The 26,902-nt window shown below is 40.1% G+C and overlaps 1 protein-coding gene across 1 annotated transcript; it reads left to right on the top strand.

Annotated features, from left to right (window-relative positions):
* Positions 1 to 17,892: 17,892 nt before the first annotated feature.
* LOC128860970 (uncharacterized) lies at positions 17,893 to 21,017 on the top strand. The gene is made up of 2 exons (XM_054098792.1): positions 17,893 to 20,827; positions 20,881 to 21,017. The coding sequence occupies exons 1-2, from the start codon at positions 17,893 to 17,895 to the stop codon at positions 21,015 to 21,017; spliced, it is 3,072 nt and encodes a 1,023-aa protein (XP_053954767.1).
* Positions 21,018 to 26,902: the final 5,885 nt, after the last annotated feature.

Genomic DNA, 26,902 nt, shown 5'->3' with positions numbered 1-26,902 from the left:
CCGTCACCACGTTCTTAAGCTCCCGTTCTGTGAATGCCGTAATCGGAGTCCAACCACCACCTATAGCAGATGAAGAGCTCCAGCTTCCCCGCGAGACACGTGTAACACTGACACAATTACGTTCTGGATACTGTAGCAGGTTAAACTCCTACTTATCCAGAATCGACCCCGACATACCAAACATATGTCCGGCAAGGCACACCGCACGACACTATTCACCTTTTCACATACCCTCTAAAACCGACTCATCTAACACCCCTCTCCCTCTAGACCCAACCCGTCGAAACAGCATGTTCCTGGCCCTACCTTTAGATGAGCTAGACGAAGACGACCGGTGATATGCCCCACACTGGCGCGGCTTCCATTACTGTTAAGCAAATAAACAAGAGAGTTTATACGAAACAAAAGGAAGAAAAAAAAAAACAACACACAGATTCCAGTTTCTCTGTTTTCTTCTGTTTAATACACAACTCTTTTGTGGTCATAAATTCCACTATCAATATGTTAATGCTAACGCCTTACAGACCATGACATACAGTAGCGCACCAAATCGGCTGTTAAAGGCACTTTTTCCAATAAATCAATTGTATATTAATTAAAAGCCGTAAATGTTAATTTTTCCAATACTAAATTCGGTTTGTGGCTGAGTTTAAAACGTCAAAATGGATAACAAGTGATAAATTAGTTCAAGCTGCGTTAACACAGTTGCTGTTTTTACGTATTAACTTAAATTTTATAATGAATAAGTGCAGCCAACCACTTACATACATATGTAGATAGGCCATAAGCAGTGTTGCAGTTATGTAGATGTTGTATTTATGTTAGTGGAGAAAAAGTGTGGCACAATGAGGCGATGCTTACCAAAGTCACGGTGCCGGCACTATGTAGAGTTTCTTTTTTGGTACTACAACTAATTGCATTTGATTGATTTGGTTTGACATTTTAAGTGGAAAAGTCATAATGCTGCTAATGCAAGTCTATCTGAGTATTGGACAAAATTCAGGAGTAGTTGTTCGTAAGAAAAGGAAACAAAATTTAGTAAAGTTGCAATACTAAATTATTGGAAGTAAGGAGTCTCACTAATTTATGATATCAAGGCATGAAGAAGGTACACTTAAAGTACACACATACATATATATCCTATTCATAGTTAGATTACCTGAAGAAATTGAATATTCGTATTAAAGTAAAATCGTCAAGGTTATAATTATTTATTAGGCACAATGAAAGTTGCCAGTCTAGTAAAAAATTAGGCTCTATGTAGCTTTATGAAATAACAGCAGATGGAATACGAGGGTTGCTTTCATATTCTGCGCTTTCGCTACACTACGTGTGATGTGCTCTTTCACTTACAGATATGCGCCTTATTTTTTGCTTTTTTGAGTGAATCAAAAAATTCATCTCGTGGAATAAGCTCGTGAAAATTTTGTTGCAATGTCTATTATGATTATCGACGTGGAATGCATTGATGAACTGACTTCGATATTTGGTTTCCAAAGCGGCAGATTTAGTCATTGTCAACATAGCCGTCGGTCCTTGCAGGATGAAATTCATGAAGGCCGCCCAAAAACGATTGTTGCGCCAGAAACTGTTAAGGGGGGAAACCGGTTTAGGAGGGCAAAATTTTGGTGTTTTTTTTTTTTGAGAAATTTTTTAACAAAGAAGGAATAATCAAAAGTTGTTTAAGTTTTGAGGATATTTTATTTATATTTTTAGATAGACTTTTACATTTTTTTGAAGCTATTTCCGCGGGAGATAGTGACGTTAGAGCGTGCTGTCCATGGACGATCGTCATCCAAGTGTCTTGCTGGTGGGAATTCCTGAAGTTGCAATTTTTCTCTGAAATCCACAGCAAGTTTTTTTATTAACAACATATTTCCTAAGAATATGAACCTAATTGTGGTAAAAAAATATTGAAAATTGCATGCTTTTGAGGCGCTTGAAGACAAAGTAGTTTTTTATACCATATTTTTTCATTTATTTTGCTTAAAAAACCATATTTTAAATAATAATATAGTCGCAGAATTAGGTTCATATAGATTAGAATTGAATAAAGAAAAAATTCCGAAAAACTTTAGAACGATTAGTCGATAACTTTTTAAGCTAGAATGCCCACCTGTTGAAAAAAAGTAGTTTCGAGAAAAACGTTGTTCTAACCAACGCGCGCTACGGTGCGGAACCGACGGGCAGTCACTTTAGTGCTCATAGAATCGGGAATAATGAGAATTTCGCTTTAAAATTTTTACCACATATTCTTGAGTTTATGCAATAAAAAATCATTTTTTTGATCGATCTAAACCGGTTTCCCCCTTAATGCTGTGAAACGATGCTGTGTATCAATTAATATCGACAGATAGTCAAGTAGCATATCACGTGTTAGAGGCATCCCTAGTCATTAGTAGGACCAATATTGCATGATCATTTGGTCTTTTGGTCAAGATTATGTGTTCTCATTGGATACTGCATAATTTGGCAGAATTTGGCATAGGACTTATTACTTTAATTATTGGCACTGTGACATTTGGCAAACTTCAAATTTTCGCATACAAATTCGAGCTGAACTCTGCAGTGGTTAACGAATACTTCTCTTCCTGTGTCTTTCTTAATGCCTTGAAATAGCCTTCCCGACATTAAATTTAGTGTCAGTATCACGTGAAAATATAGCGAGTTGCCCTGTATCGCTAATATCGGAACTCTCATCAAGAGCCAAGTATTCGAATTTTGAAATGCGTTCATAAAGCTTCGACGTTATGTTCTCGGATAAGTATTCAATGCTTCTTGCAATGGTTAATCTGGGTAAACTAGTAATGTTCGAAATAATATTTATGTTATCAGGAAACGCGGCGCGTTCGCATTGCATTGCATGCTTGAACAAGTCGCCGACAAGTGAGTGACTCGTCTCATAAATATATTTTGGTTTAGAATCCTAATATTGTACCGAGCCATGCTACCAGAAGTGAAAAGGTGCAACATAACTTCAATCGCATTGCTCTCCGCTTTCCTCTTGTGGTTCACCCTGTATGATAATTACTTTAAAGGCACTTGAATACAGAAGAATAATCTAGTCTTTTATGTTTGTGTACGACGTAATCAGTGGTTCCATTGACTGTTCTGAACTTCTTGGGCTGATTAGTTTTAGTGCACCCAGCAAATCACTTTGCGTTCAAACTCCATTTTATCTCCATGTGCTAACAGCTATTTATCTTTCTCATGCAGCTGTAGTCAGAGCACTTTTGGAGTATAATAAAATCTCAAAAAATAAATAAAGAAATAAATAAATATTGATTTTCCATCTACAAGGTCTGCTTTTGAATCTTCTTTGACGAGCTATATTCTTTCTTTAGATTATCCTTTTAGGTGAGTTCTTATTTACATGCACAGTTGTTCACAAAATAACAGGAGTGCCGGCATTAAAAATGTATATGAAAACACAACTCTTTGGTATCAAATGCTAGTAAAACATGAGGCAAAATTTTATTGCTGCGATGGTTATTTTAGAGCAGGATTACTTGAAGGAGAAATCACTGTACAGAGGAAAAGCGAGGAATGAGCTATGGGCTGAGAAAACAGGAAATTTTAAGGAAATTCAAGATTCCATAAGATGTTCTGCTAAGATGGTGGAAAATGCCTTAAATATATTGTAATTTAATATATAAATAAGCATGAAACTCGCTGATGAACTCACAAAATATCCGCTGAAGACATTACTGGAAAAGTAATCCATTTGCAGCAACCAGTGTCGTCAGCGTCCACCTTAGTTTGCCAATTAGAGCCGAAATGTGCGTGTTGACGTTTCGTGCAACATAAATTATTCACAAGAAGTCCACGAAAAGTACCGCTACTGTCAAAGGAACCCGTGAAAGCTCGTATAGAGTTTGCAGAAAAGCAGGTAACTTGGCTCGTGAGTAAATGGCGAAATATTTTGGCGTTAGATGAAAGCAAAATCGAATCGTTTGGTAGTATGGGCTCCGGAAGATATGTTCGGCGCCAACCAATGCGGAATATAGTCCCCGATTCGGGTGATTTTTAGCTATTATCTTTTAAAACAGTTGGTTTAAACAGCTGACGCACGTTTCGTGTTTTGTTTCACTGTCAAACATCTTCAGTTTGGTCTATAATTTAACCATGAATCGTCTTGCAAACGAACAACGCTTGCAAGTCTTTGAATTTTATTATAAAAATGCGTGTTCTGTTAAGTAAGTTTATCGCGTGCTTCTTCCATTTTATGGTCAGTTTAATCGACCCACTGAAGCGGCTATTCGAAATAAAAATTTTGCGAAAGGATTTAGGTGTGAAGCCTTACAAAATACAGCTGGTGCAAGAATTGAAGCCGAACGACCTACCGCAACGCAGAGTTTTTGGTGAATGGGCTCTTGGAAAGTTGGCCGAAGATCCACTTTTTTATCGAAAAATTGTGTTCAGCGACAAAGCTCATTTTTGGATCAATGGGTACGTAAATAAGCAGAATTGCCGATTTTGGAGTGAGGATCAGCCAGAAGAATTGCAAGAGCTACGTACTTCTTCAAAGATGCTGCGAATCGTAACGTAACTGTGAATGGTGAGCGCTACCGTGAAATGATATCCAACTTTTTTTTTGCCCAAAATGCAAGAGCTTGACTTCCATGGCATGTGGTTTCAGCAAGACGGTGCCACATGCCACACAGCACGCGTAACAATGGAGTTGTTGAGAGGCGAGTTCGGTGAACATTTTATTTCACGTTCGAGACCTGTCAATTGGCCACCCAGATAGTGCTATATAACGCCTTTAGATTATTTTTTGTGGGGCTATGTTAAAGGTCATGTCTATTCAGACAAGCCTGCTTCAATTAACGCATTGGAAGACAACATTAAAGCATTTATGTGTGAGATACCGGCCGAAACATTGGAAAGAGTATGCCAAAATTGGACTAAGCGGATGGATCATTTGAAGCGCAGTCGCGGTCAACATTTGCTTACGCCCATTTTGCGTGGTGGATCGAGCTCCTCCTCCTATTTGTGGCGTGCGTCTTGATGTTGTTTCACAAATGGGTGACCTACAGTTTTCAACCGACTTCAAGTGGCAGATGATTTTTATATGGAAGAAGTTACTCCGAGGTTTGCCAGTGTCAGCCGAGGGGCGACCGTTATTAGAAACATTTTTTCTTCATTTTAAGATTCGAACTCACATGCTCCGAATTCCGAATGGTAGTCACGCAACAATCCTTTGGCTATGGCGGACGAATGGGTTCCAATAGAATAATAGAAATAAATAAAATAATAGAAATAGTCAAAATATTTTCGAATTTCCGTGCGTAAAATTTCTTGTCGTACTGGGTTATAAGTGAACAGACGTTTATATTCACTGCCAATAAATTCAAGTCCCTGCACTAAATACGAAACGCATTTGGCCATAAACATTTCCCCATTTATAATAATAATTGATGAATGTTTCTATTGCGTGGCTACCAGCTTTCGAGCGTCACGACCGCACACGCAATAAAATATGTAATCAAATTGATAATTCAATAATTGAATTGAATAATTGTTATCCGAACAAAAAAGCTATGATTACACTTGCAAAGGAAAACCAGGCCGAGACACAGTCGTCGCAGGCCCTTATGTGGCCAATTCATGCCACGGACCATACGCAGACACTATGGGATAAGTGGATCACTTAGCTGTTCTCATATAACGAACAAGATATGTTAGCTGCATACATACATATGTATATTTCCTTCCATATAAACCCACTTTTCACATTTCGCGGCGAGACCTGGAGCTGTGAAATAGAAATGATTTCACCAGAAAAGGAAATTCATTACATATTTTCCTCGTTTTAAGCTCGTGCGAATGCGAATGCGTTGAAAGCAGTGCAAAGTCGTAGACTATGGAGGCGAACTAGAATGGTGTGCATATGTATGTATGTATGTATGCGAGTATACTTATGTGGTAGGCATTGAGAAGGCGCATAAAAAGCAAGAAAGTTGAACAACAAACCTGTTGCTGCTGCGAGGCATCGCGGTCTGTAGGCCAAACATTCCTTCTATTGCTGAGACTGCAACGGCAGCCAACTTTTTTGTTGTCATCATCATTGTTGTTAGTGTTGTTTGCATTGCAACTACCAATAAAATGTGGCTGATGTTGCTGTTGTTGCTGCTGTGTGCTGTGATTAATTGGCCTGTTAAAATCTCCATGAGTGGCGGCTGCTGTGGTGGCGACGCCGACAACCGCATTCCCACTTGTGTTCGCATTCTCGCCAAACGTTAAACGCCTGAATTCAAATTCAAACAAATGCTGCTGCGACCGTCTATGTTGAACGTTCAATGCGCCGGCTGACTTTGACTTAGCGACAATGGGACAGCGTGCTGGAATTGCTGGCGGTTTGACATCTTCCTCGACCACATCATCGCTGGCATTGCTAACCAAGTAGGCAATGTTGTTGTTTGTATTGTTGCTGTTGTGGTTGTCGGTGTTGATGGCCTCATTCTTGGCTGTAGTTATGCTTGTTGTTGTTGTTGTTGTTGTTGATTGCCGGCGTTGCGGCAAAGGCGGACACTCCAGTTGAATGGTGTCAATATCTAAATTGGTGCTGCTGCTGCTGCTGCTGCTGTTGTTGTTATGAAAAGCGCTAATTTTACGATATTGGCCGATATCGAAATCTAATGATTTGCACTGCATATCGTTGCCATCGACCGCGTCTGCGCCACCACCATGCATGGAGAGCGAGCGGGCAAAGGAGCTTTTGAAGAAGCGACACGGCAGATTGAAATCGAAATCAGGCGGTGATGAGCCTGGTGTTGTCTGCATGATGAATGTGCAGATGGGCGTGTGCGTGTGTGTGTGTGTGAATGTGTATGCGCGGTGTGTGTGTGTGGTAGATATGTAAATTACCACGGCTACTAAGCAGTTACTGTTGTTGTATTATAGTTTAATACTTCACGGTACTATTCCTTATTCACATTCGTGTCACGTTCGCGTCACTTACGCGTTTGTATATTTGCACGTGTATGGCTGTGCTGGCCAAATAACCGTCCAACAGCTGGCTAAAGTGGCCGATGACGCGTGCGCTGACCACCACTACTCACTTAATGCATTGACACTCGATTGTTGTTGTTTTTTTTTTCGTAAGAAGGAAGTGATTAGCTATTAAACGCACTTTTTGTTGCTTCCCGTTTGTTTTCCAGGCAAGAACCGTTAATAACACATACTCATATAGAGGCATAAGGGAGGGTAGGGTATTCTAACTGCACATTTACACTTCAACTAATCGACTATGGTTCACACTTTGACATTTACAAACTTGTCGTTTTGTTTTCGATTTTTTTCTTCTCTAAAAACGGTATTTTTAAATGCATTCGCACTAATGCACTCGGGTATTTTAATTTTGTTTTTAATTTTTTCCTTAAATTAGCAAGTTTGCAAAATATTTACTTCTATTTTTGTATTTTTTTAAACAGTTTCACAATAACAATAAATTTTTATTTCTACTTTATTTTACACACTTTTTCTTCGATTACCACATTTTTTGTCTACTTTAATTTTCCACTCTTTCGATTACATTTCATGACTACTCTCTTGCTTAGAAAGTATTTTTCTATTGCCAACACTTATTTTGCTTTTTTCTGTGTTCAAAATTTTCACTCCATAACCGAGAAATTATAACAAAACAAAATGCGAACCGAAAAATGCCCACTTGTCTGCCACTTGGACATGCGTGTCCGTATCGTAAATGTTTTTGTTTTTTTTTGGCTTCAAATAATTTTTTGTTTGGCGCACTCGCGACCACACACACGTCCGTCACTAACAAACTTTACTTAGATATTAAAATTTGAAATTCACCAGCGTAAAGCATTGCTAAACTAACCAGCAACTAAGTGAGCGTATGAACACCGCGAGTCGACTGCGAGTAGTTGTTAAATAGAGGAGCGCATGGAAGATACTGAAACAGCTGCGCGCCTGAATCAATGCTCTTCGCTATTGCTGGCCATGAAGAGAGCGAGCAAGCAGCTGACCAGCAGAGGTTTGCCGGTAAAATACAACCAACCGTAAACAATGGAACGACGGTGAGTTGCTACCTGGTTTTGTAGAGCGTGCGATCGCAAGGTGTGTTTGGGTAAGCAAAAGGTAAGTAGAGTTGCCATAATAACTTACTGTTGAGAGTGGGTATATGCATTTTTTGGGTATAACTAGAAGAAAACTATGCTTTTTCGTTTTGTTTAGGGTTGTTTACATAAAAACTGATATTTGACGTCGTATTTGTGAGTACTTATGTATGTATGTATGTGTGTGTGGTTGAATACCAGAATTCGTCCCCTTAGTATTAAAATAGCCTATAAATTTTTTGATGTTTTGAGAAAATGAATTTCAAACTTTTTGTCGAAAGTAGATCTCACTCAAATCTCGTTATGTCTGTAAATATTTATTATTTTTTGACTGACGTTTTGACCCACTTTGTGGAACTAGAATTTGACAAAATTTTGACCACATATAAAATCGACGAATTAAGCATGAATTAAGCATGAATTTTTGAAAAAATTTTATTTTTGGCGAAACTGTTTTATTTCATTCGAACCGAATTGAAAAGGAATTGCTTAACGTAGTAGTCTGGTAACTTATTTTGAAAATTTCGAATTTTGGGTTTTTACATATTTTGAAGGTGCGATATATTGGTAATATACTGTACAAATTTTAGACCGAAATTCGAAATATTAACGAAATTATAGCACATACATGAGAGCGGCTCGTACTTGCGCGCGCTATAAATAATCAATTGCTAAAACTTTAAACGCGTTTTTCTCAAAACAACGTTTTTCCGGATGGCCCTCGTGAAAACAAATTTTCTATCTAACGGATTGAGCTGAAATTTAGATATGTTTTTCTACTCATCAATAGTTCTGGCGGGTAGTAGATTTAACTTATTTCGTCCCTAACTTTCCATTTTTTAGTCCGATTTCCACTTTAAAAAAAGGCAATTTTCTTACGAAGTCCGCCATTTTGTTATTTTTTGTCAAACTCATTTGGTCTTACTACCCGCCAGAACGACAAGCACACTGATTAATAAGCAATTTATTATTTCTGTTTCAGATCACCACAAGTGACGAAATCACGCCGGCCAGCCACTGTACCTCTTTTTTTTTTGCCGCTTGCTGCAGTGTACAAAAATAGTATCAAAACATTAAAAAAATAAAAAAAAATAAAAATTTTTTTTGTACACCTTCTGATACCTTTAATAACATATCAGAAAATCAAACCGATTGAATTTTATTTTCCCTTCCAAAAAATGTCCCAAACATGGCCTAAAAAAACGTGTAAGTTACCAGACTACTACCTTAAGTCAGTGTAGTCTGTGATCTCTAATTTAGAATAGATTACCGCAAAATGTCTTGCGAGCAACGCCTCGGCAGCCAATGGCAAACTTTTCAATGTTTTTTTATCATGAAAAAGCTCTTCATAAGAAACTATCAGGTCAGTTCGTAGGTTAGGTTAGGTTTGGCAGCCGCATCGCACATAGAGACAACGATGCCACTAAGGGTTACCGTACACTTTTCCCAATCCATTTTTCCCAAAAGTCATTTTCCCAAAACTTTTGTTCCCAATAAAATAACTCCCAAACCAATTTTCCCAAAAACAATTTTCCCAATTCAATTAAAATCCTATTTTTCCCAAACTTGTTTTTTTTTTTTGCGTAGAACTCCTTTTCGCGTGGGCGGCCTTCGGCCGCGCTTCAAAAAAATAACCCTCATCAGTCCGACTCCGGCTACGCAATCCACCGTATTTTTGCGTAGAACTCCTCTAAAGAATTTATTTTATTGGGAACAAAAGTTTTGGGAAAAATGACTTTTGGGAAAAAAGTCATGGGAAAAACAGTTTGGATGAAAAAATTTGGGAACATTTGCCTTTGGGAAAAGTAAGCATTGGGAAAAAAGTTTTGGGAAGAATGGATTGGGAAAACTGGTCGGCAACGGCCACTAAGACCACGAAATGGGTCCGTTGTAAGCCGCGTGGGCTGGGCTACATTTCCCTCTCCATATTAAACGATCCTGAGCTTTTGGCAAAGCGTAAAAGGTTGTTCATACCTAAGGTCCTGATTTGAAGTCTACTCAGTTTTATAATACTCTTGGACAGACGTAAGTTAAGCCTTGGCCATGTTTGCCTAGCGATTTCGCAGGTGTTAACGCTAATCCATCTTTGATTTGCAGAACTGATTAGTGCGTCCTTAATGAGAAGCTCACAAGTTGCGAGAGGTATCTCCATAAAACTACTTATATACATATGTCTGGCATACAGGTACCTTCTCTTGCAAGTTGATCTGCCGTACTGTTCCCTGGTATATCTCTGTGGCCTGTAACCCAGCATAAGATTATACGATATTGTTTGGCCATCTCATTTAGAGATTGGCGACAACGTACGACACTCCTTGATGTTGTTTGGAATGCATCCAGGGCTCGTAGGGCAGCTTGGCTGTCTGATAGAATGCAGATATCCGTTGATGATATTCTGTTTATCTTTAACCATTTTAAGGGTTCATGAATAGCGTTTATTTCCGCTTGGAAAACACTACAGTGATCCGGTAGTTTAAAGGATTCACTAATAGAAAGCTCTTCGCAAAATAACCCTGATCCTACACCGGGGTCCATTTTAGATCCGTCCGTGTAGATCTTAACGGGTGTGTTGGGTGTTGGATCTTCTTCAAGCCATTCCAGTCCAGAATGGATTTTCATTAGGAAGTTCCTTTCGAAGCAAATAATGGGAGGGTGATAATCACAGTCACGGGGTATATCCGTGTAGGAGTCTAAGAAGGTTGAATGTCCATGTGCGACAGTATTCCATTGTGAGCTCGCTTTGAGCCTTAAAGCGGAGCAGGCCGCTAAGTATTTGCAGAAGAGATCTAGTGGTGGCAGATGTAATATGATGTCCAAAGCCATGGATGGCGTAGTTTTCATGACGCCACATATTGCTAATTCCGCTGATCTCTGTACCTTGTTCAATAAATTAGAATAGGGGTTTTCTGCATAGCACACCACCAGACAACATTTCCATATAGAAGAATGGGTCTGACGACAGCAGTGTAAAGCCAATGAGCAACCTTAGGTTTAATTCCCCAGGGCTTACCTAAAGCTCTCTTACAGGCATAAAAAGCTGGGTTCGCTTTCCTAACTCTTTCTAAGATGTTTGGCTTCCAAGTCAGTTTTCTATCTATGTTTAGTCCCAAGTACTTTGTTTCTTCCGAAACCACAAGAGCTTCCCCCTTGAGCATAATTGGACTTAGCTGAGGATTCTGTGCTTCCTAGGTCAGTCCATAAGCTCGTGCCTATTTTACCCATAATTTCACTTTTGTACGATTTTTGCATACAAAAAATTATTCGCGGAATATAACGGAACTATTTATATTTTCTTTCTGCTACTTTAGACTAAGTAGGCAACGTATGGCGCAGAAGCGTGGACGATGACAACATCCGGTGAAGCGACGCTTGGAGTGTTTGAGAGAAAGATTCTGCGCAAGATTTTTGGACCTTTGCACGTTGGCAACGGCGAATATCGCAGGCGATGGAACGATGAGCTGTATGAGCTTTACGACAACATAGACATAGCGCAGCGAATAAAGATTCAGCGTTGGCTGGGTCATGTCGTCCGAATGGAAAGAAACGCTCCGGCTCTGAAAGTATTCGATGCGGTACCAGCTGGTGGTAGTAGAGGAAGGCCTCTTCTGCGTTGGAAAGATCAGGTGGAGAAGGACTTGACTTCTCATGGTGTGTCTATTGGCGCCGGTTAGCACGAGAAAGAAACGACTGGCGCGCTTTGTTAAACTCGGCCAAAATCGCGTAAGCGGTTATCGTGCCAATTAAGAAGAAGAAGATTTATATTTTCTTTGATATATTGTGCATTCAACAAGTGATTTTTAATCGCGGATATGAGCACGTGTTGTTAAAAAATAAAATGGAATCTTCGAACGCGTATAAGAGGCATATTTTTTTTTGTTTTATATAAAAGTGGTAAAAATGTAACAACTGCTGCTGCAGAAATAAACAGTGTTCACGGAGAGGATACCATGAGTTTAAGGACTGCGCAAAAGTGGTTTTCAAAATTCCGAAGTGGTAAATGCGACGTATAGAATGCCACGCGCGCTGGTCGTCCTGAAGTCTTTAACTCCGACGCCTTGCTCGAACTCGTGGAAGCTGAGCCACGTCAATTTGACAGTCGATATGAAAGCTCAGAGGTTAAATTCATCGCATGGAACAGTTCACAGGCAGCTGGTTCAGTTGGAAAAGGTTTCAAAGCTGGGAAAATGGGTTCCGCATAGACGGAAATTCGCCAACCTTCAGCAGAGAGTGAATGTGTGTTCTCAGCTGCTGCAACGGCTTGAAAATGAAAGTTTTTTGAACCGTATCGTTACCGATGATGAAAAATTGGTCCTTTACAATAATCCTGTTCGCAAACGCCAATGGTTAGATAAAGATGAAACACCAGAACCGCGACCCCTAGAGATGGCCCTCACCCCAAGAAGACTCTCCTGTCTATATTGTGGGATATGGTCGGTATTGTTTATTATGAACTTCTGGCACCAAACCAGACGATAACTGCTGATTATTATTCCCATCAGCTAACAAACCTGAATGAGGCACTTAACAAAAATCGACCGTCTGTAGTGAATAGACGCAAAGTTTCGTTTCACCACGACAACGCAAGACCTCATACCGCAAGGCAACCATTAGGCAAGCTGAACGAGCTCGGATGGGAGCTAATGCCGCATCCACCATACTCTCCGGATAATGCACCTTGTGATTATCACCTTTTCCGTGGACTTCAATCCCATATGAGTAACAAGAACTACTCCTCAAAAGAAGCTATAAAAAGGGATATCGAAGCGTATTTTGGCTCCAAGGACCAACAATTTTTTGAGCAGGGAATTAAACGTTGGCAGGGAAGACATTGTAAATAATGAAGGAAAATATATTATTGATTAATAAATACTTCAAATATCTTTTTTATTAATTTTAAAACCAAATTTAAAAAAACGCACGAACTTATGGACTGACCTGATATTTTGGAAAAAATAAGACATATAGGAAGGGAACTTTCCAGAATAGCTTATACAGGGTTTAGTTGAAAAGTAATGAGCCTTATTTTTTTAAGCAGTTTTATTAAACCTTTTGGCTTATACAACTAATATTCTTCAAAATAGGACCCTTGAGCGTCAATACACCGCTGGTAGCGGTTCTTCCACTGCAGGAAACATTTTTTAAACTCATCCGCCGGAATCGCGTTCAATTCGGCTGTGACGGTTTTTTGGATCGCCTCGATGGAGTCGAAACGCCTTCCCTTCAGCTTTCTTTTCAGGCGCGGGAACAAGAAGAAGTCCGGAGGGGACAGATCTGGGCTGTAGGGAGGGTGGGGAAGCACCGGAACCCCCATCTTGGCCAATGCAGAGGTGCAAAGCAAGGCGGTGTGCGCCGGCGCATTGTCGTGATGAAAGGTCCAATTGTTGACGAGGTCGGGCCGAACCCGGGCGACGCGGTTTTTCAGCCGAAGGAGCACTTCTTTGTAAAATGTAACCCTCCTTGAATAGCCCAATGGTTTCGGTACTCGTTTTGTTTAGCTTTACGAAAAATTTTATCGAATAACGTTGCTCCAACGATCGGTGCATTTTCGGCACTGCAAAGTCCTAACACACATTTAAAACAGCTTTCACGCGCGGAGCGATGTTGACTGCACCGCTGTTGCCATCGAACTGGAACCGGTTTCTAGTGGAAGGGTAAGGTCCAACGATAATTTTCCCCCACCAGCCGATTTGGTTGATCGCTTGGAAGACCCCCCGCGGGAAGACTCATTACTTTTCAATCAAACCCTGTAGCATCTCAATTGAATTTTTACATGCTAAAATTTAAACTTTTTAGCAAACTTCAATTGGTTTTCATAATTAGTTGAATATATTGATGGTACTACTACCTGCCTTTAAAATGTTTTGCAGTCAACTCATTGATATATTTTTCATTAAAATGTTCCATTTTATTTACAATCTGGAAAATATAATAACTTGCTTGAAGCCTACTTACAATCAACAAAGAGCAAGGCGATTGATTAAGCATTTCAAAGAGTTAGAGCTTAAATTAAGTTTTTGCTATGGTAGAATCATAAACAAAATAAATGATACACAATTAGACAATTAGTGACACGCTTTTCTCTCTTCTGAATTGGCTGCCTTTCGCTGTCATCGCACGAACTCCTATCGCATATCTCTCTGCAAATGCGTGCATTACAGAAGCAAAACCATCATAAAATTTATCTTATTTACCGTGTAAATAGCGGCATGCTGCTGTCGCTCTCTCAGGTACTCACACAAGCATTCATGTATTGGTTTGTTCACCACTATTCTTATTCCTGAAATGGCGTAGAAATGGCGAGTCTATTGAAACTCGCCTCCTCAGCGTAAGGGTAATTATTCTATTATCCGAAGACATTAGGTTGATTAACGCACACCTTGAACTGTAACAGGGTATAGGGTCCGTGAAATGCAAATGGTGAAAGGTTTTTTGAAAGCGCTCAAGTCGAAGTATGAAGTATGACAATCATAGAAGGGCATATTCGATTCTGAGGCGCAGTAGAGCTGTAAATATTAATTTTAAATCAGGGAGATGTTAAAATTCGAGCTAAAAAAATCATAAAGAAGAAAAAGATTTTGCAATGACAAGAATTTAGTTTCAAACCTCACTTAAAGCTCAGATATTTCATCCAAAGTGGTTTAAACAAGAATCACCAATAGTATAAGAATCAGGGATAGGGGATCGAGATTTGGTAAAGAGATATGAAAACATTTTTTTATATTTAAGTGTAGACGATTTTGATTGCACCAGTCAATATTATTAAGATCTGATTGAGGTTTGAAAAAATCGGTCGGGCGTGTGATTCTGAAAGATTTTTCCAGGAAGTTTCATAAAATTCGGATATCGATATTAAGGGGGGATTCCCATTTCAAACGCCAAAGAAATACGGGTTTTTTTACGAATTTTTATTGGGAAAACTATCAGTTGAATCTTTTCGAAAATTTACAGCCATATTTATTATGCATTATATAAAATCTATATTACTTCAATTTTTGGTCGATTTTCTGGAAAATTGTGGCTTTGACAACGCTCGAGGTGAAATTTCTATGTAAATTCCTGGTCGCTGGCCGCCACGATAACTCAGCTCCAGGTTGTCTGAAAGGAAAAATTCAAATGGCATTTTACTCCTTATGAATATAGTTTCGGTATGAGTTATTGAAAAATTTTTTTTTTCGAAAATTAATATAACTGCGATGGTTGAAGGACAAAGTTTGTTTTTTCGCACATTTTTTCCTCGGATTTTTATTTATAAAAAGAAAGTCATGCATGTGGGCAAAAAGTAAGGTGAATTTGGTTGTAAAATGAAAAATCTTTATTTATTCTTGTAAATCAATTTCATCCCCTTCAAAATAATCCCCTCTCGATGAAATACACTTAAGCCAACGATTTTTCCAATCCCCGAAACATGCCAAATGGTCCATTTCTGGTATAGCCATCAGCACCTTCTTCGATTCAGCTTTTATCTCCTCAATCGACTCGAAACGCGTTCCCCGGAGTGGTCTCTTGAGTTTTGGGAATAGCCAGAAGTCACACGGAGCCAAATCAGGCGAATACGGTGGTTGAGGAACGATATGCGTGGAATTCTCGGCGAAATGGTCACGCAGAACGAGTGCAGTGTGAGACGGTGCATTATCGTGATGCAAAGACCAAGAGTTGTTGGCCCATAATTCTGGTCTTTTTAGACGAATTGATTCACGTAAACGACGCATAACGCTCAAATAATATTCCTTATTAACAGTTTGGCCAGGTGGAAGGAATTCATAGTGCACCACACCACGAAAATCGAAAAAAACTGTCATCATGACCTTTATTTTTGAACGCCTTTGACGTGCTCTTTTCGGTCTGGCCTCGCCTTTAGCACGATATTCGCTTGATTGGTTGGTTGTTTCAGGGTCGTAAGCATAAATCCAAGTCTCATCTCCCAAATTGATGCATTTAAGCTTGTCCTGGTAGTCTGAAAGCATTGTTTCACACACATCAACGCGACGACTTTTTTCCAAGAAAGTGAGAGTTTTCGGTAGCAAACGAGATTTGAGTTTTCGTAGGCCCAAATGGTCTTTCAAAATGGTTTTCACAGATCCTTCTGATATTCCGATCATATCAGTAAGGTCTTTAACAGTCAACCGACGATTTTTGAGCACTAACTCCTTCACTTTATTGACGTGGTGGTCATCTGTTGACGTCAATGGTCGTCCGGAGCGCTCCAAGTCATCAACACGTTCTCGACCCTCTTTGAAGTCTTTGTACTACTTATAAACATTTTTCTGCGACATGGTCGAATCTCCAAATGCCTTCTGCAACATGCTAATCGTTCCCGCAGCCGAAATTTCATTCCGCAAACAAAATTTGATGGCACTTCCCTACTCAATCAAATCAGACATTGTAAAAATCGAAAAATGCACTCTTGGTCGTTTGGTAAACACAAGCCTAAATATATTACTTATAATGACATTCACATAAAAGTTGGCCCAGATGTTATTAACAGTGCTGCCAACTCATGAAAAAAATAACTAGAGCGAAATTTTAATCTCGCAAAGTTTGACAGATAAATTCCCCTTACTTTTTGCGCACAGAGTATCTTATTTTCCGTAGTTTATGATAGAGACAGATATTATTTCGAGATTCGTGTCAAATTTGACAGCAATCGACCGAATAGTTCTCGAGATATCATGGCGGCCGTATAGGAAATTGCTGTTTTGAGAAAAACGCATTCAAATATTTATGTGAAAAAAGGTATATATTTAAGACTCACAGCATTTTCGTGTTAATCAGCTATTCCAGGACTATATAGTACTATACATTAAGGCTCGGCTATTGATCACGCATAACTTCGTTAATTTAACGAATTTTGTCATGAAATTTTGGACAGAGTTCTTTGAAAGTATAATAAACAAGAATCGGTAAAAAACAAAATCGATTTTTTTAAGCCGGCGAATGGGAATCCCCCCTTAATATTAATAATACCAGATATGATGACGAAACCATCCTTTTAGCGAATAGTCCGTGTGGATTACAAGCACTGGTCAATGATGTTGTGCTTGCAGTAAAAATCTTGGCTCTTGGCTCCTGTTGGGAGCAGCACCTAATTTACATGACCTAATTTAAGTATAGAGTTAATTGTATAGTTTTATTTAATAATTTAGTATTGTAGTCTAACTTATAAGATTGTAATATTTTTAACTCGTAACACCTGGTCACCCTAATCCTTGTACTTGTCCTTGAATTATATTAATACACATTATCCTATATTTGTCATTTTCCTAACGTTCGTATCAACGCATTCTTATGTACATACATTATATATAAGCTGTGCTAAGCAAATATTTCGAGACTTGAAGCTCGACATCAGCTGAGGCCGGTGAACTTAACATTTGTAACAAACACACGAACGCGTAAACTCTGTGAAAAATAAATTATAAAGTGGTTTAAAAATAAAAGTCTTTAATTTGAAAACTATTAGCTGCCAAAAAAGCTTGGTGGTTTAACATTTTTGGTGACCCCGACGTGATATTCGTGTGTTCTAATTGTGTAAAATTGAAATTATTATTCAATATAATAACATTTGTTATCCCTTCGAAAATATCGTGTTACGGTAGTTAATTATTGTCGCGTAGTCGTTTTAATACCTACCCAATAAATAAAACCGTTTGTTAACTTTGTGCGGGACTTGTAAAACAAAACAGTTAAAACCGCAACCTATATTTCTATTTACTAACTTTTTCAACGGTTTCCGTGTACATAGAACCGTGCCTATAAATTCGTGCGCTATCAATATAACCGGGCAGTCAATTTTAAAAGTCAAACGTTGAAGATGTCGATCAGTCCAGGTAATGGTACCTTCATTAGAAGCGATTCACCACATACTGTACCATCGAGTGGGCAACCGTCTTCAGATCGCGTGTCGTATTTAAAGCTGAAAACAATGTCAGTCTTTAATCGACTTGAGCATACAGCAGCGGAGATGAACACCGAAATGCTACAAGGCATGGATGAGTACGGGTTGGCAGCAATCATGGAATCAGTGGGAGATTTGAAAGCAACATTCACCGCCGCTCACACCAGTTTGGAGGAAATGGACTTTGAGTCTATTGCCAGTGACCTGCCCTGCAAATTCGATGCTACATTGGTGAAACTTAAGGCGAACCTGCAACGAGAGATTGGGAGACGTAGCACAGGTCAGCACTGCTCAACATTCAGAGCGAACACTGGTGACTCGCAGTCGATCATCGTGAATGCCAATCGTTCTCGCTTGCCTTTGCTAATGCTACCTAAATTTAGTGGCGCGTATACCGAGTGGAGCAACTTTTTCTCGATGTTCACCTCCGTCATTGACAAGGATGGCGACCTGACGCAAAGCGATAAGCTGCAATACCTGCGTTCCTGCTTGAGTGGTGCTGCTTTGGATACTATCCAATCTCTGGAGATAAATGAAACGAATTATAAAAATGCATTAGATTTACTCAAAAAACGTTTTGATAACAAGCGAATTATATTTCAGGCACACATCAGACAGATCTTTGGGCTGGACAGGGCAGATGCATCCGCAAGCAAGTTGCGGGAGTTGACGGACAAGGTTACATCACACATACGCGCGTTGCAATCGCTTGGATCACAAGAACAAATCGCTGACTGCATTATAGTTGAACTACTAATCCAGAAGTTGGACAAGGCTACTCAATCCAAGTGGGAAGAAAATTCATCAAGCAACGAACTGCCGTCGTGGGATCAGTTAGCTGCATTTTTGGAAAAGCGGTGTCGTACCCTCGAAAATGTGGAGCATGCCATACAAACCCAAACGGATCAAGTTGACAGAAACGGTAAAACTGTAAGTACAAATAAAAGAAAATCATTTGTCGTTTCGAATGCCTCAGTAGGTGGTTGCGCGTTTTGTCGGTGCCCTGATCATAGAATTTACCACTGTCAGCAATTTTCCACTCTTTCTCCAAATCTTCGCCAAAAGGAAGCCAAGAAGCTCTCGCTTTGCCTTAACTGTCTAAAGGGTGGCCATCAAATGAGAGATTGCAAATCTGGACCCTGTAGAGCTTGTCAATTGAAACACCATACGCTTTTGCATTTTGACCGCACATCTTCTGCTTCAACTTCTATATCAGGCCCAGTCACGCAACCACCCACATTGAAATCAAACACCATAGCTGCAACATCATCTGTCCCTGGCCATGCCCTCACTTCGAGATCTCCATCTGATGCTGTGCTTCTAGCCACTGCAGTCATTTTTGTCAAAAATCGTGCTGGTACCTTCGTGCCATGTCGGGCGCTTTTGGATTCGGGTTCCCAGCTTCACTTTATTACAAATCGTTTTACTAATCAATTACAACTTCGTAGGACCAAATATTCGGCGGCAGTTTCGGGCATCGGGGATGCCAACCTGTCAACTGAAGGCTATTCGGTCAAAGTCGTACTGAAGTCGCGGACTTCAGATTTCTCAACGCACATCACTTCCGTCGTTGTTCAAACAATCACTGACAATCAGCCTGGTTTTTCAGTGAGCATCGCGGACTGGAACGTCCCTTCGAACATCCAACTAGCTGATCCCAATTTCAACATACCTCAGCGTATTGACTTGCTTATCGGAGCAGGACTATTTTTCGAACTTCTCTGCGTTGGGCAGATACAGTTGGCGCCCGGATTTCCAGTTCTTCAAAAAACTCTTCTCGGTTGGGTGATATCAGGTGGTGGTCAACAGACTTCTAAGCTTTCGTCATTTGTGGCCAATCAAAGGTCTTCGAGAGACATCGACTCTGATACCCGACGAGACGATTTGGTACGTCGCTTCTGGGAAGTAGATCACGTTTTTGAGCCAATCACTAAAACAGCAAGGGAGGAGCTCGACTGCAAGGCGCATTTTCAGCAAAATGTTTCGCGTTTACCTTCAGGCGAGTACTCGGTTCGCTTACCTTGGAAACTCGGCACAGAATCATACACACAAGCAAAGCGACGATTTGAGAGCCTTGAGCGCAAGGAAGATAGCTCCACAACAAAGCTCAGGGTCGTTTTTGATGGTTCTGCTGTCACAACTTCGGGCCTCTCATTAAACGAGATTCTAATGGCGAGGCCGACCATACAACCCAAACTTTTTGATATTCTTATTCGCTTTCGTACGTTTCCCGTTGCACTTATTGGAGACATTTGTAAGATGTATCGTTGCGTTCGCGTATCTGCAGCCGATAACATTTTCCAGTGCATTTTGTGGCGAGACCTTCATCACATTTCTGATGCAGAAAGGGATACCTTCCTTAAATTCGATGACGCGCGACACCTTAGAGGCACCAGAAATTCTAAACGGTCTGCACTATCAACAATAGCTCGAAAACCTTTTGAGCACATCATGGCTGATTTGCCTAAGAAGAAATGTTATATCAGCGTCTTCATCTGTTTCGCAACCAAGGCCGTATGGAGAGAGCTAGTGAAGGACCTTCCAACAGGTGCTTTTTTGGAAGCTCTCAAGCTATTTACGACAACACGCGCCATGCCAAGCTGTATTTGGTCAGACAACGCAACCAATTTCGTAGGCGCTAAGAACGAGTTGAGAGACCTAAAACGCCTACTCCTAAGCCAAGAGCACCGCAGTAAGGTTCACGTTCACTACCTCAACAATGGTTTTGACTTGCGATTCATACCACCTCGTTCACCACATTTCGGCGACTTGTGCGAAGCCGCAGTAAAAATGGCTAAACAGCACCTGTACCGCACTCTTGGCTCTGCAATTCTTGGTTTCGATGAACTGCGTACATTGGTATGCCAAATCTCTGCTATAGTTAACCTCTTGTACATCTTTCAGAAAATCCAGAAGACCTTGATGTTTTAACTCCAGGTCATTTTCTTATTGGCGGCCCGCTTACAGCTGCTCCTGAGCCTAACATCACGCATTTGAATTACAACCCACTCGGTCACTGGCAGCGTGCCACATACTTCTAACAACTATTTTGGAAACGGTGGAGCGAAGAATACCTCACTCTTTTTCAACAAAGAGCAAAATGGCGCACCCCTCACCCCAATGTGCAAATCAACGATATTGTATGCATTAAAGATGAAAATTCAGCGCCTCTTAAGTGGCCTCTTGCGCGCGTCATCGAAGTCATTACTGGTGAGGACGGTGTTGCACGAGTAGCTGTTCTACGTACATCCACTGGCCTTACACGTCGAGCTGTTACTAAATTGTGCCTCCTTCCGACTAAGGAATCAGTTGAAAGCCCTGAACTTTCAACGGAGGGGAGGATGTTGGGAGCAGCACCTAATTTACATGACCTAATTTAAGTATAGAGTTAATTGTATAGTTTTATTTAATAATTTAGTATTGTAGTCTAACTTATAAGATTGTAATATTTTTAACTCGTAACACCTGGTCACCCTAATCCTTGTACTTGTCCTTGAATTATATTAATACACATTATCCTATATTTGTCATTTTCCTAACGTTCGTATCAACGCATTCTTATGTACATACATTATATATAAGCTGTGCTAAGCAAATATTTCGAGACTTGAAGCTCGACATCAGCTGAGGCCGGTGAACTTAACATTTGTAACAAACACACGAACGCGTAAACTCTGTGAAAAATAAATTATAAAGTGGTTTAAAAATAAAAGTCTTTAATTTGAAAACTATTAGCTGCCAAAAAAGCTTGGTGGTTTAACAGCTCCAAAATCAATGTTAACAAAACGAAGTACAGGAGGAGAAACAGTTCGCAGGAGAAGCACTTACGTTAACATCGGGCGTTACTTCTTAGCTGCTTGAGAAAAATCGATATCGATAGCTAGCGCACACAGCTGAGAATGGCAAACTGCCGTGGCATTTCTGTTCAGTAAAGTTTGTCAAACCATAACGAATCGTTTAGTGCGCGAACAACGCTTCCAAATTGTGGAAATTTACTTTGAAAAAAAAAAGCTGTACGCGAAGTTCAGAGAGCATTGGCGGCATCATCAGTTATGGTGAATGGCGAGTGTTGTCGAGCCGTACTAAATTTTTGTTTCCGACGCATCTTGACAAAGAAGAAGAAGTGTGACTGTTGTAAAACCTCTAAGGCATCGGCATAAAGTAAAAATGTAGAATAACCTTTAATAGTTAGATAAGCCATTAACAAAAATATCTAGTAAAATAGCAATGGGCGTAAAACGGTAACGCCCAAGGAGCGCCAGAAGAGGCACTAAAGAAACGCGAGGAAGCATTGTTAACTAAGAATGACCGTTAGATCGTTTTGCATTTCACGAAGATCTCTTAGTGTCAGGGTGGATTTTTCTACTAAATGCCATAAATTCAAAATAATTTCTTATCACCAATTCACTTTTTCCAAAACTGTTGCTATCTGCTTTGCTTGCTTGCTTGCCTTTTTCTCTATAGACAGACACACTCGACCTTGTTCCATTGCGGTCAGTGGCATTCCACGAACCGTTATATACTATTCATTTCTGTTAAATGGTGCCCAAACAATAAGCCCTTTTTCCCGAAAACATTGAAATTTTAATATTTTCTCACATATGTACATATTTACGTATGTACCTGCTGGTTAGGTTCGTGTGGCCTTATCCATATTTTTCATGACATTAGCTAGTCTCATCGGTGCAATACAGAGGCAAACAATAACAAAAAACGTGGGAAGATTTAAGTGTTGCCGCACTAAATTTTGTCCTTGCCATGAAAATGAAGTAAATATCGAAAGAATTTATAATGCCTACAGGACTATATAAAACCAAATTGATAAAATATAACATTACTCAGATTGAGCTCAGAAGCTTCGAGGAAGAAAATGTACTGTTGACATTCTCCCAGGCCGAAATGTATGCCATCGGGATAAGTATGTGTGATTCTCGTCATTCTCTGACATGATTTCCAAGGATGAATCCGATCAACATTCATTAAACGCATCATTACTGGAGACAAGACGTCAGTTTGCGAGTATGACTTGCAATCCAGACATCAGGCGAGTGTGTGGAGAGTTTCAAATGAACCAAGAACAAAAAACACTCCATTTTCAGTCAAAAAAGAAAGCGATGCTGAAGGTTTATATTGATTAAAACGATGTTATAAAGGGTGGTTAAATTTCAAGGGCCGATGTTGAATGTGAACCACACCTAAACGTCAACGACACCGTTGGACTTCTTTCTTTGGGGTTATTTGAAAGAAAAGGTGTACGTCGATAAGTCATCAACAATTTAAGAACTAAAGGATGAGATAATTCGGCACATTAACGGCATATAACCTCAATTATGCCACACCGTCATCGAAAATTTGGACCATCAGATGGAGGTGTGCCGCCAAGGCCGCGGTGGCCATTTGACCGATATTTTGTTCTGTACGCAACTAAACTATACCCATATTATCATAATAAAGAGAAATGAGAATAATTTCCTAAAAAAATTGTATTTTATTTAAAATCAATAGCGGCCCTTGAAACTTAGCCACCCTTTAGATAAGGAACTATTTGCATTTGGTGGTCTTTGGAGGTGTGCCGCCGAGGCCCTGGCGGCTATTTGACCCATATTTTGTTCCATACATAATTGAGCCATACCAATATTATCATAATAAAGAGAAATGAGAATAATTTCCTAAAAAAATTGTATTTTATTTAAAATCAACACCGGCCCTTGAAACTTAACCACCCTTTAGATAAGGAACTATTTGTATTTGGTGATCTTTGGAGGTATGCCGCCGATATTGGCCGATATTTTGTTTCATGCGTAATTAAGTCATACCAATATTATCATAATAAAGAGAAATGAAATAAATACAATAAAAAAAAATCGAACATGGCTCTCAAGGCTACGTTGAACATAGTTACAGAAAAGTTTCGAGAGCTCTATTAAACGCTGGCATGAGTGCATTGCAGTTGATGAGGAGTACTTTAAAATCATCCGCAGTGCATTCAAAGAGGTTTGACGGATATTTTCTTTACCGATGGGTAAAGAATGAAATAGGTTCCGGAGCCAGATGGTACTAAAATGGGAATAATAAATATCATCACGCAATGGGAGGAATGGCAACGGTTTTCCAAACGGAAATATTTTTGCCATTCTGAAAGTGGCAGAATGGATAATTGCGACGAGATGGAGCGGGAAACAGATTGGAGTTTTTAGTGACAGTCAGGCTGCACTAAAGGCTCTGAAGAACGCAAAGCAAATTTCAAAGATTGTTCGAGAATGTAAGAAGAGGCTTAAGACAGAATAAGCTCATACTTATATGAGTTTCAGGATACTGTGGACAGGTGCCTATTAACAGGACAGGTGGGACATCCGGTTCTATGAAATATTGCGTTGCCATAAAGTTGGACATTAAGAACGCTTAAAAATCAGCAAATTGGACGCTAACTCTTTCAGCACGGAGTGGTCTTGGAGTGCCTTCGTACCTGCTTAGAATTATCCGGAGCTATTTCGATGGGAGGATTCTTGAATACGACAGAGACAACGGACCTTAGAAATACACAGTATCAGGCGGAGTACCGCAAGGCTCAGTTCTGGGCTCTCCTTTGTGGAACGCAATGTACGATGGCATCCTCAACATGGAGCTGCCCATGAATGTGACACTGGTAGGATACGCAGACGATATTGCGCTGGTTGTAACGGGGAAACAGGTTATTGATGTGGAACTCACTTGCAACGATGTGGTAGCGAGGATTGAACGCTGGTTATACAATGCCAAACTCCAGCTAGCAGCGCAAAAAACTGAAGTAGTCTTGTAGAGCAAAAAGAAGAAGAGGGAGAGTTTGACGGTGAAAGTCGGAGGTCTCAACATCCAGTCCAAGCTGGCTGTACAGTACTTAGGGGTTATGATTGACTCGCGCATGACCTTCAAAGAGCACGCGGTGAAAGCCAGTACGAAAGGCGCCGCAGTTGCAAATGCTCTAACACGGCTGCTCCTGAACATTGGGGGAGCCCGAGGTGCAAGAAGGAGACTTCTGTCTACTGTGACTGACTCCATCCTGTTATATGCCGCTCCCATTTGGTCCCAATCCCAAGAAAAACACCTCCGAGGGGCCAGGCAGCTTTATAGAGTGAGTGCTTTGCGAGTAGCCTTTGCATACCAGATAGTATGTGATGATGCAATTTGCGTGATTGCGGGAAAAATTCCACTGGATATCCGAGCACGTGAACTAAACCGTCTCTATCCAAGGCAAGGTGCAAAACCTACAAGGGACCAAAAGTTGGCACAGCGAATGGCGTCACTTGACGAACGGCAGCGAAGATGGCATCATTCTCTTAAAAGCCGCTGGACGCACGAATTTATCCCTAACCTTAATACGTGGTTACGGCGAAGACACGGGGAAGTGGATTACTTCCTCTCCCAGATGCTGAGCGGACATGGGTGCTTTCAGTATTATCTCCATAAATTTGGTCTCTCCGCTTCGCCACTACAGGACTAATGGAGACTATCACCGACGCATAACCTCCTTACGTCATAGATAGAGAGCCTGGACGCAGGTTTCTTTTGTGGTTATTATCCAAAATCACGGCTCCACCCTCGATGTAGTGCAAATGCGGTCGCGGGGTGGAAGTCAGCCGAAGAGGGGAGGTCCCCACATATCATTGGCGCGACGGCATCAATTGAATGTTTCTGAAATTTTTATCCTCCCTTCCCTCAAAAAAAAAAAAAAAACTTTGGATCAGCGGCTCCCACACAGGGACCAGAGTCAATAATCGGAATCAGTTCAGCAGGAATAAAAAAGTCGATCGGCGATTATTTATGCAATTTACATAAAGAGCAATTGTCCGGCCTAAAACGTTGCAGAGCTGTAAAGTGTTTTGTGACAAGGCCGAACAGAAAACTGTCGAATTTCTTTCAAACCTTGGAAGAAAAGTCGTTCAGTTAATGGTCGGTATTATTACAGGACATAATCCATGGGGTCAACATATAACTACCATTGGAATCATTGAGGACCCGATTTGCCTGTCTTGCTTAGAGGTGGCGGATAGCACTGAGCATTTTGTCCGTGAGTGTCCCGCATTTACTAGCGCTACGAATTTTGGGTTCCGATGTCATGAGATCAAGTAAAATTTGTTCTCTCAATCTGGAGGATATTTTCAGATTTATCAAAGAATCTGAAAAATTCTCACAGGTCTAACTACCTCTATGTTTCTATTCTATCCTATATTTTTCCTTCTGTTACTTCTCTCCTTCTCTCCCTTCCTCCTTGACTATCTACCCTCTCTTTCACTTTCGCGTGCTTTAAATGCAATGGGCTTTTTAGCCTGAGTGTTTTAGGAGCTCGGTGCTTCTTGACTCGACTTTTCAATTTTCAATTTCACTTTAAAAGCAAATAAACTTGCATTTAGAATTTTCTGAACTGCAACTTTTGGAACAAGGCGGTAATAGCCTCAAACTTTCAAAGTCCGATGAAAGGATAACTCGACGTGACCGAAGAAGACTGAAGGTATCCTCGTAATCTTGAGACGTCCTGATATGCTTGAAATGTTTTGAATTATTTTTTAGCTGTTGTGCCGTGCAATTTAACATTTTTTTGTTGAAAAAAAAAATTATAAGTAATATTTTTAATATCTATCCTACATTTTATTGACAACTCTGGAATAGTTTGATAGCATCTTCCCCCAAAAAAAAACAAGGAATGGCGGCTGTAGTGCTAGCAAGTAGAAATTAAATTCATTTGATTTTACAATCGGGTTAAGGAAATTTCTTTTCGATTTCGATTGCCCGAAAAATTTCCTAAACTGCCTACTTTTTACTATTACTTTTTTCGGCAGCGCAGTGAGTTGAGAAATAACTTTCCTTGTCATTTCGAGCCGCATCTCTTTATCTGCGGGAATGACAATCCCCAAGGCGATTCTATAAATTCTGGTCTGTAGTGGCACAA

This window comes from Anastrepha ludens, chromosome 4, assembly GCF_028408465.1.
Source record: "Anastrepha ludens isolate Willacy chromosome 4, idAnaLude1.1, whole genome shotgun sequence".
Classification (NCBI taxonomy): domain Eukaryota; kingdom Metazoa; phylum Arthropoda; class Insecta; order Diptera; family Tephritidae; genus Anastrepha; species Anastrepha ludens.
Note: the sequence above shows the minus strand (reverse complement) of the source record. Positions and strands in the feature narration are given on the sequence as shown.